The 11649-nt window shown below is 37.7% G+C and overlaps 1 protein-coding gene across 1 annotated transcript; it reads right to left on the reverse strand.

Moving 5' to 3' along the window:
* Nucleotides 1-249: 249 nt before the first annotated feature.
* On the reverse strand, nt 250-9343 carry LOC136678251 (protein lin-7 homolog C). The gene is made up of 5 exons (XM_066656231.1): nt 9206-9343; nt 6088-6206; nt 3905-3976; nt 2802-3011; nt 250-2669 (listed from the first exon to the last, which is right to left on the reverse strand). Exons 1-5 carry the CDS (start codon nt 9240-9242, stop codon nt 2502-2504), a joined length of 606 nt encoding a protein of 201 aa, XP_066512328.1. The 5' UTR covers nt 9243-9343; the 3' UTR covers nt 250-2501.
* Between the last annotated feature and the right edge of the window lie 2306 nt (nt 9344-11649).

The raw sequence follows: 11649 nt of genomic DNA on the forward strand, positions 1-11649 counted from the left end.
TACTTTACACCTAAAAATGAATTGCTCCCCCTTCAAAGTGTATCTGGTAATCAAGATTTAAGGTCATTTATAACACGTGCAGTATCTTACAGCACCCTCTAGTGTTAAGGGCTTCCTAATGACAGCCTCCAAAGAGCCACAAACAACATCCAGGCATGTCTTTAAAAGTCAAACTATAAACAAATAAAATGCATGAATATCAAACACAGAGAGAAGCCAATCATACACACACACGATGACCACAGAGACAAATATTAATTTGTAATTTATTTTGTGCAGCTTCAAACCTCATTACTTTTACGTAATTCTACGAAGTAATTCGTCATAATTCTATACATCCACATTAATGTAACAATACACCAGGACAGCAGAGAAATGCCAAATGATACAATACAACATAATATAACAAGTTAGTGAAAATAACAGTCCTAAACAAGCATACTGGACATTCAACATGTTATCAAAGAGTTCTCAGAAAGGCTGCAAATTTGGTCTTCGTACTCGAAAAAACAAAGGGACAATGTACCAGAAAAGCAATACAAATCATTCCTTGGAAAAAATCTCATGAAAAAAATCCTTTATCAAAAAGGGGAGCAATATTAAAAGAAAATGTGGTTACAAAAATAGTATGCAACCCCCCCAAAAGTGAACAACAATGAGGACTGGTGAATAACAAAGCGCTGGGGAGGAAAAAAGAGCAAGTCTTATTGCTTTAGTGAAACAACAGGTTGTGAAATGTTACATCGTGGAAAGGCAGAGAAGGAGAAGTGCAATCTGAGCTCTTCCAGGCCCCTTAGAGAACAAAGCGTCCACTCCGTCTCTTCTCCAAACCGATTTACAAGAACATTTTCAAGTTTCAATCACACGAACGCTTCTCTTACGAAAGAGATCAGACCGCCCCTTCTCCCACCCCTCCTTTCTCCATGCACCAACGCATCTCACAGCTCCTGATGATTCATGAGCTCCTAGAATTAGAAACGCTCTAAATATTTCATGAGAGACAGAGAAAAATAGACAGCTTTTTTTTCTGAGCTTGTTAGACACTGAAAATACCTGCTTTTGAGGTTAAAAATACATCTGGAGCTTTGCATTTTTTAACATTCAGAAATGAGTACAAGGGGAAAGTGAAATGCAAAGCTACCTTACAATGCTCTCTGAATCAGGACAAATCATTTTAAGAATCATTTGAGGAAAATATGCTTGGTCCTGCTACAATAGGAATAATAAGAGAAGATTCATGTCGGTTGAATGATGAACCTCAGTAAATGAGAATGGTTATAGCAAACAGCCACAAATTATCTCAGGAATCAAATACACTCAATTTTCTTTAAGGACTAGCCAAAAGGAGACAAAAATAACCTAATCGCTACTGCACAAAACATGTCTCTAGGGTGAAGTTAAAACAAATAAATATCTCAATCTAAATAAATATTTTCATCCAAGCTGTAACCTGGGGGGTCAGGGTTGGGGATCAGTGCTTAACATCCAGTTGACCAAGTCTACTACATTCATGGGAAAGGGGTCAGATTTCTTAGCATCCTGCTTTCATATCACTTCATGCTAGTTATAGACTATTCTTTGATGATGAGCATAAAAGAGATGTTGGTCTAGTAAATCTAAAAAAAAACACAGGACACAAAAATAAGAGCTAATGGAACAGAAACACTTAAAAGTCGAGCTTGAAGAAACTAAAGAAACAATCACTTTTTGGTCACCCCCCTCAGATGTGTTTAAGTTTAGATTTTACAATAAAAAAAAAAAAACAAGTAAAAAAAAAAAATGCAACAATAATGTAGTTAACAGCTGATCACTGTTTTATGACACTTCAATTTTTCCAGGTGAAAAGAGTAAAGTCATTTTTATTTTTCCTAAGCAAGCAAGGACAGCAGCTACAATCAGGAATAGTGATGCATTTCTTCAGGTAAAGGAGCCACTTCCAACACTCTGCTTAATCTCATCTAGTGTTGTGTGTTCATTCATTCTCCATTTAATTCACCATCACTAGTGTACAGTACCAGAGGGAAAGGACAGTAGTGTAGAGAACCAAATCACAATCAAGAGACATTCAATTTACTTTAGCTCTTGAGGCACTTTGAACTTTTGATATTTTGTTTAAACTGCCTCAGGAGCAGACGATAGTGTTGTTGGTGATGGTGGCAGTCCCATTGCAATCCTGACCGATCAACCTTGGACTGACAACAGTCTGAGTAATGCACATACAGTTTATAATGAGTGTCTCTGTGCTTGTGAATGTGACTATATATGCAATAAAAAACTAAAAATAAAAATCTTATGTAGTGTTCATGCCACAAGACTGGAGTGTGTTCAAAAGCAAGGTGGTGAGAGTTTAGAAAATTCCAGAAAAGGAGAAAAAGAAGTGCCATACATGTGGCCAGTCCCTGGGCAGAGAAAGAGAGCATGGGGTTGAGTAGAAGGTCAGAATACACGAGAGAGAGAGAGAGAGAGAGAGAAAAGAGATGTGAGGGCCTGGGGGCATTACCCTACTGTGGGTAGCTATTCTGTTGCCGGCGTTTAGCAGATCGCATTTTCTCAAATCTGGACTCCATCTCTTCCAGCACTTTAGGTGTGTAACGAACCACCAGCTTGACTGTGCCCTGAGCTGCCTTCAATAGCTCCACTGCCTTCTCGTGGTGCTCTCCTTCCACACTCTATGAAAAAGAGTAAGGCTTAGAGCAGGGGACAGAGTGACATATTGAATGCTTCTATGTACGTTAAAAATACTTTAAAATGATAATAAGTTCATTCTCATGTTAAACCACTTTATAAAAAAGTCTACGTACTACTCCATTGACAGACAGAAGCTGATCTCCCCGCTTCAGGCCTCCGTGGCGGTCAGCAATGCCTCCAGGGATGATGCGTGAGATGTAGATGGGTGAGTTCTGTTCCTTTCCTCCCATGATGTTGAAGCCCAGACCCTCCTCTGTCTTTGGGAGCTCCACGACACGAGGGTGGGAGTGGCCCTCGCTGGCAGCAAACGCTGCCACTGTGGCCTGCATAACAAGCAAGGAGAATATATTACTCATGAGACTGCTTATTAAAGGGAACATATTTGACAACAAATTAACACATTTCCGTATGGTTATATTGAAAGACCTCTTCAGAACGGCCGGCGCCTGGTCCTTTAAATGACAATGGGCCACAGCTCAGCTCAGAGCGAGAGCCCAGGTGTGAGGAGCGAGGAGCAAAAACTCTGGTTTTTAGTCATTTTCACTCAATTATCCTTATTCTTTGTTCTCATCAAAACTCAGTGATTGGAGAGACATCTACATTGGAAAAATTTAGAGAAACTTTACCTCTCCTTACAGTGTTTCTATATCTTTTATACAAACATGTTCTATATAAATAAACCTGCTTTCAAGTCATGCTCTGTCCTCAGGTAATATCTCATGCGCTGGAATAAACTTATTGCTTTTATTAGTTGTGAGAAGCAAACAGAGCGTATCCTGGAGAGCTCTGGCCTTACTCATGAGAACACAGATGTGATCCACTGTGCTTACACCAGAGGCAGCTTGGACATTTATTTTCTATTATGCATCAAAAACAGCAGGTATGTTGTGCAATGGCAAATATACACTGTATCTCTCTGCCAACTGAGGAAAAAGAAACAGGACTTCACAAGACGTTCATACAAATTATATTTATGTACAATTCTGCTGTAAAAAAACAATCAATTAAGCATTTTAAAAGTTTTCTTAAATTGTTATGATTGTCGTCATAAGAAAATATATATATATATTTTTAATTTTAAACATTTTAAACAGAACCATTAGGCAAATGGTAAAATTAATCTCAGATTGAAGTAAACTTACTGCAGACTAAAACCAAAATAACTACAAATAGGCTTTAAAATAAATGTATAAATAAAAAAAATTATATATATTACCTTTGCTGTAGCATTGGCTCTGACCTCTGGACTGCTGTTAATGTCCACTGTCTCATACACATGTTCATAAACCTGCGAGAATCAAGAAAGAGGGAAAAGGCATGAAACAAGAACAGGCAAAAGCCTTAAAATAGGCTACAGCATACAACTCAATGCAGCACCACATAGGATGCACCTCACACTCATATGGATGACGCTTTGGAGACCCGAACAAAAGCCCTGTTGTCCTCGCCATCAGTTTAAATAACACAAGCACATTTAAGCAAGTTGAAGACCAAGACGTGAAATTTAGGTCAGCGCTCAAAAAGCACCGCAGAGCAGAGATTTTAATGTAGGAAGGTGTTAATTACTGAGATAAGTCAAAACACAAGAGAAACCTGATCCTAGTTTAGCACTGTTGCTTTGAGGTGCTTCATGAGTCCAGGTCCCTGGAGCTGATCCTGAGTAACTGAGCAGAGAGTGAATAAACAGCTCTAACTGGACAGCACTGTTGAGTCACTCAGCAGCCAATGTTCTTATCAACTACTGAGGCATAACTCTCCAGTCACAGTCACGCATCATCACCTGCTGCAGAACAGCTCAAATTAGGTCATTCCTCGGGGGGCGGAAATAAGTGGCCCAAGTGTTGAAGTATGAGTAAAAAAGCCACACTGCTCCATAGGAGGGCTCATTTAACAAGTATGCATATGCAGAGATCTGAGAGATGAGCTAGGAATGAATTGAACTTTCCTTAGGCATGAATAGGCTAATGATACCGCATGGGGTATGCACAACTTACAGTGCTTATGAGAATGAGAATCATTTGTGATCTTACTGTAAACTAATTCTGTGTCAGTAGCCTTTCTAAAGTCATCTTGAAAAGCTGATTCATCACCGTTCTGTCACATACGAAGCAAATACTTAGGATCCCTAAACACGTAATACAAGATCATGCAAGAATGACATAAATTGACTCACTATAACCTGATAAATGTATAGATTTATTCCCAGTGAGGTCTCCATGAGAGGTATGATAACAGCTTTCACAAGGTAAAACACAAGACTCCTAAATCGCAGGTACCACAACAGTGCAATTCTGTTTTTCAGTGCTTGAGCAAAGACAGTAGGAAAGAACAATATCTACTCTCCAGATCTTGCATTGTTATAGATTTTCCTGCTGATGAGGAGGTGAATTTAGAGTTTTTAAACCTGCAAAGCATCACTAAGCAAGCACAGTCCTACACAGTGTTGTGTGTGTTGAGGTTGTATAGGTCTAACACAAAAACAACTTTTAAGACTGAGGGAATGGATTGTGTGCTTAAAGAAAAGGGCATTTCACCTTTGCCAGAGCATCACATTGTGTTTTTGGCTTCAAGAGGTTGACGGGCAGAAAAAAACTATAAAACGACAGATGACAAAGCAGCAGGGTAGAGCTGACTCAACTGCCAGCAAAGTCTTAGTCTCACTACATGGGAAATGGCACTTTCCATCTGAAACCCATGTCTTTAAAAAAGGATGGAAGGAACAGTCACAGTGAACAACCTTGTTATTTGTGGATACTTTCAGTAACTTCATACTGAGTCAATCATTACAAAAGGCTAGACTTTACAGGTAACATATGGCCAATAATGCTTTATCTTGTACATAAAGAAATAGTAAGGACACAAAAAATGAAATAACATAACACATACCTCTCTATTCCGAAGGGGGAAAAAGTAATAAGAAAAGATTCCTTTGCTACATGAGAAATGAGGAATTAGGGATGTCCTGATGATCGCCTCTAAGTGGAATTTATATGAACTATTTGTAAAGAACCATTAGGCTTAGAAGCAGGCAATTTCTGTCTAAATGCACAGCAGATCTATTCCGTTATTAAGCAGATACTCTAATGTACCTGAAGTGTGCACTTTGTAGGAAGATACAAATATCAGATCAAGATATCAGAAGATACATCAGATCAAAACAACGTGATCTGGACATCCCTATGAGGAAGAAAATTTCTACATTTTACCCTTGTCTTTGTTAGTAAATGTTACATTTCTCCTTTATGTTAATGCAAAGCGATGTAGCCCTAAATCACATTTTTCTGCACATGTTTAATCATCACAAAGTATAAAACATCTTAAATACCTGTAAACCCACACTTTCCATATGGGTACATCACTATCACAAACATTAAGATGTAAATATATATGAAAACTAACCTCTCGAACAGCATTGCAGAATTCACTTTGCAAAACTCTTTGCAGGGCCTGGAGCTTCTGGGGAGGTACTTCCCCTGTCCTCTGGAGCTTGTCCAGTAGTTCAATGGCACGAGAGATGTCTGCAAATTAAAGTTTTCGATTAAAAAAAAGTAGAACACCAACCAAGCCTACCAGCTAATCTACACAATCTGGAAATTTTTCTCTGGCAAAGAACACTTGACTTGACTGATAGTTAAAACACCACCAATTGTTATAAAAATGTTATATATTAATTCTTTGAGGCTACTAAAATGGGAAATATTATGCATATTTTTTTCCACAGAATAACAGTTCTTGGGTCTTAAATAAAAGTGTATGATATACTCTGGTCAAAATACCACAAGGATCTAACACTACCACAATTTTCTACATTGTGTATCAGTAGGAGTGAGCGATATAATATAGGTAGGATAATACCGCTATGCTTTTTAATTCGATAAGACTTTTGCCATATCGTGATATTGTGACGTAAGAGCAAGCTTCTAACGCAGGCACGTGAATGTGACTTGAGCTCAAGCTACAGCTGGGGGATATATCGCAACTATGCATACAGTCCATAGTATTTTCTACATGATTTAGAAAATGACCTTATTAATTATATCGAGTATGCAGAGGATTCCATCTGATTACTTTTAAAACAGTGCACAAACGTCCCGTTCAGCTCTGTTTTTCTCTCCCGCGTGCAGTCACCTACACATGCACGCACGCTCGCACACACACACCACGCTGTCCTGCCATTGTTCATGTAAGCCACTTGAGCACATATATCATGCACACTCAGGTCTACCTCTCTGATAACTGTGAGTAAGTCAACAAAGGACAAAATGAAACAAGTGTCGAAGTTTTATTTCCAAAATAAAAGTGTTGTTAAGATCATGAATTGTTTGAGACACGCTGCTCTCCCACAGCCAGCTCCTAAACAGAGAATGCGCTTCTCATTGTTCATCAATTTTTTTTAGCCAATCAGCAGCGAGACTTAGCTGTCCATCATTTAGTGCTGCAGCCAATGGAGTCACAGTCCCGCCTACACGGTTGGGTTTGTGGCTGAGAGAAACAGGTCAGTGCTTAAAATAATAAAAAAGAAACTACATAAAAATCACATTAGATAATTTCATATAAGATTAAAAATAACATTAAAGTATTTATATGAACTGTTTGTGAAGACACCATTCGTATATTTGTTATAAAATAAATAATTAAGCAGCAGCTTGGATGCAGGCAGTTTGTTTCTTAATGCGAGGCATTCAGTGTCAAGCAGATACACAGGGCTGAGTTTACTTGAAGTGTGCACCGTGTAACAGGACTATCTAAGAAAATCTAAGTATCAGATCAGGATTCAGTATCGGCAGATAATATTAAAAGACTCAAATTGGGGCAAAAAAACTTGATCGGGCCTTCACCATTTCTTAGACCTACAGTTGATAATTACAGTTAGATAATGCATCATGTTCTTTTTGGTGTTAAAAATAAACACTAATACTTTAACATTACATTTTGTTATGATTTTCATAATATTATACCGTATCTCATTTAAGGCAGAAAAAAAAGTGTTTTTATTCCTAAGAAGTTCCTGTTCCTATCATTATATATCCCGGTATATCACAATATTATTTGAAGGCCATATCGCAAACTCCTTGTTTAGAAGTTGGTTTCAGCCACTGCTGAGAATGAGCCACGGTTTAGTTTCAAGCATGAGGCAGCTAGCAGGGAAGTGTGATGTGTGAACGTCGGTTTTAGTTATTTTCACTTGTTCTCCAATTTCATATTCACATTTTAATAATTAAACCCACAAGTTGTGAAGTGCCTGCTATCTCAGTAAGCCGCAGGACAAAATCAGAACTGCTTGTTTTCTTTCCATGTTTTCTGATTAGGAAGATCACAAAACCCTGACTTTTTTTTTTCCACAGCATTTTGTATGGTAGGATGTCCAGATCGCCAAATTAATGTTCTCATGCTATGGAAAATTGATATCTTCCACAAGTTATCAAGTCAATCAAAAGCAATTTTGTCTGGCCATAACAAATACTTACTGTTATCTGCCAAGCAGCACGTTGCCACTAAAAAGTGAACTGCATTAGATCTTTATCACTTCACATCAGACCCACAGAGAAGTGTGAAGAAGTGTGATGAAGGTTACAGTTTAGACACTAGGGGTCTCAACATTGAAAGCTGTGATATATGTCACTTCTATTCAAACATCAAACTGAGGTACATGCAAAATTCCACTGGTGATGTTTTTCACTTTGAAAGCAGAGTGGTATACATTTTAGAGACTGAATACTAGATCTACTTAACATTATAATCAGTTAAACTAGAAGGTGAAAATTCATGAGTTTCTGTGTGGTTTGTCTTTAATTTTATAGCACTTATAAGTTGTTTATAAATAGACAGTGTTTGTGTTTTTTTTTCATTATTGTTAAAACAATGCGAATGCGTGAGTAATAATTATTAGAAAAAAAGCCTGCATGCGGTGTGTCTGAATTGTGTATATGTGTAGTTTATGAAGTCTATGAGGGTCAGTGTGAGAGAATGGATGCTCATCTGTGAAGTGTCTAGTGTCAGAACCCAGTTGTGGTACAGTAACTTATCCTTACGGAGGCAATAAGTATCTAGCAATCTCAGTTGGCGGGCGTTAACAAACAAAAATGCGTTTAAATATGGTTTATAATCTCATCCTGAACAAACGAGTTACACCGTGTGTCTGCTACAAATGACTTTAATTAATCTTTACTGTAACTAACGACAGCTAAGTTAGCCGAGTGCTATAACACAAAAGATTAACGTTAACTCCTGCTGCTCGTTTAGCCGCTAACTTAGGAATGCTAACACTGTATCTACTTATAGAATATGTAGTGTAACATGATTTATCTGCACAATATCCTTCTACTGTACAAGCGCACACACATTCCACCTAATAAATGAACGTATTTACAGGAACGACATAAGAGCATACTGGTTATGAGCGTTAAATAACGGCTAGCAGCGTCGAGGTGAGCCACCGCTAGCCTCACGGTGAGCCGCTCCGACTAACAGGGGCTTTTCTGATATTTTAAACCCTTAAAGTTTGTACACGATTTACCTCTTTCTAGTCTCACTGGCTCCCCCAACGAGGCCATTTTAAGCCGGGATATTCCACTTGTGTTTGAAAAAATCAATCAAACAACACCTTCTCCTCGCCGTTTGTAGCTTATGCCAAGAGTAGCGCTGGGAGTTGATCCCATAAAGAATCGATTCGTCGGCTCCAGGTTAACTCTAAAGCTATGGATTCGATTCCACAGAGAAAGAAACGTAAGGAGTCTAGTCAAGTATAAATGAACAGATCTTGTCTAACTATGGTTTGTTTGGAGTCTAATGTGATTACATTACGCAGAATCACTTATGTGATTTTACAGTAAATTTTTCTTTAAATTAGAAATCAGTTACTGATTGTATAAAGCATGTTAAGAGATTAACTTAAAATATATGTTTAGGGTATTGATTTAAACTTATACAATCACATTACATTTTGCAAAAGTCAAAAATCTACATCCCGTAAATATTCACCCGTAAAAGAAAAAGCTAATATTTATTATTAATTGACATAAAATGAAACATCTAATTTATAGAATTATACAAACTTACCCTTAACACTTAAAGGACTACACCTGAAGAAAAGTCCCTGCTAGTCAGACAACGTCATTTAACGTATGTGCACTCTTCAGATGTATTTTTCCAGTGGTTAATATAATTATAATGTACTTTATAATGTGCCTTCTACAGGCTACGAGATCATTCTTTTTAATCGACAGATTCGGCTCAATGATTCACACAACTTGGAATCTAAACAGGAACCGACTCCCAGTTTTCTGAAAACGCACAGTGCTGTAGAGGAGATTACAGAGGGAGTCGAGAAGGATCCTCACTGCGCATGGTTTGCGCATTCGCAGTTCCTCAATGTCAGAGAGACAAATGACATCAAAATCCCGACGTTATCACTGAGGTGGGATAAAAATGACACTCATTGAAACACGACTTGCCTCATGTTTGCATACAGATCCAAAAAGTGTTATTTTACGAGAATTGTTACGACCGGTGCAATATAAAAACAATTAATTTGCTTCTGGTGGTTTTCTATTAGTTAGTATTACCATCTACTGGCCATGAGGCATAATTACCAAAGTCGCCTTAAAGGGATTTTTTTTGTAGCCTGTAAATGTATAACATTAAAACCTCTATCATTCTACTGCTGCTTTATTTTTATAAGTAGATAATAATAATAATAATAATAATAGTAATAATAATAATAATAATAATAACAGAGTTTGTTGTTATTGTATTATAAGTACACTCTAAATGGTCATAATATAATTGAGTTTATATATTGTATAAGAAACTGAATTAAACATTTCAGAAGATACATTTGTGGACTTATTTTGTCAGCTTAAACACGAGGAACGGGTTTTCCAGCATATTTAATTTAATTCAAAATATTTACAGTTTAGTAGCACAATTAGCCGCAGCAGCAGTATTTTTAGCTCATTCTCTGTGTTTCGCCTGCAGCCCAAAGTGCTTTCATTGAAAAAGGGATAGCACAATGTCTACCAGCATACGAATCCATCCATGTTACAGACAATGCATCAGGCCCAGCCTTTCTTTAGAAAGGACTTAAGGTCTGGTGTTATATCACTAGTGTAAAAAGAATAAAACGCACTGATGCTTTATTCGTTCATTCATATTCTCTAACTGCTACAGATGCTTTACTTTATGTTTTATGATTTAGTAGCATGTGATTCAGAAAAGGGCATGCACAGAGTGGCCTATTTCTCAGGCAAATGGGACAGGGCTCTACTGAGTCTTACTGAGCACTGCTTTGAACTGGGGGACAATCTGAACCTCACCAAAATAACTCAGACACGTAGCTGGGTTCTTGGTCAGAGAGAAGTGTTGTATGAGGAGAAAAAAAAGTTAACTAGGCTTTGGCCTATATCTACAATTAAGTTATTCTGTTTATTTGGGTTATATCAGCAATGAAATATTCTTTTACTGTCTTTGAGGATTTGAGAGGTGTTGGTTTTGTTGATATGAGGTCCTTCTTCATTAAGGTGTGTGACCATAGCCAAATACTGTCACTTTATACAAGAGTTAAAGCAGTAAAAGTACAACAAGTGCACTCCAGCGTATTAGTCTTTCATAAGGTCTGTCAGTAACAGAAATCCAATATGCATAATTGTTTGGTCCAGTGCCAGACTAGACTGTGTTGTTTGGTGTGGTGCTGGGTACTGCAGCATATTATAATGTAATTATAGCATTCTTTCTGAACATTTTCCAATAAAATAGGGAAATATTTATGACCAACGCAGAGAGTAATTGTTTCCATATTGTATCCATGGCCTCGGTGTCAACACTTCAGACGCATGTGTCTGATAACAATCTTTGAGTGAAAGCAGGTTTGTGTGCAGCTGGATCAGATATCAAGTGAAGCGGATGTGTTGAATGCACTGATCTCTTTTTCTCAGAGGTATGTTAGCGATGGAAACGATAGCC

Source organism: Hoplias malabaricus, chromosome Y, assembly GCF_029633855.1.
Source record: "Hoplias malabaricus isolate fHopMal1 chromosome Y, fHopMal1.hap1, whole genome shotgun sequence".
NCBI lineage: Eukaryota > Metazoa > Chordata > Actinopteri > Characiformes > Erythrinidae > Hoplias > Hoplias malabaricus.

What these genes read in the sequence shown, in the direction of transcription:
- LOC136678251 (XM_066656231.1), bottom strand. Translation starts at nt 9,242, where the DNA reads ATGGCCTCGTTGGGGGAGCCAGTGAGACTAGAAAGAG. An exon ending in TCTGCAATGCTGTTCGAGAG is followed by an intron (nt 3,977 to 6,087) that starts GTTAGTTTTCAT and finishes TGATTCTCGCAG; the next exon opens with GTTTATGAACATGTGTATGA. An exon ending in TTCTGTCTGTCAATGGAGTA is followed by an intron (nt 2,670 to 2,801) that starts GTACGTAGACTT and finishes TCTTTTTCATAG; the next exon opens with AGTGTGGAAGGAGAGCACCA.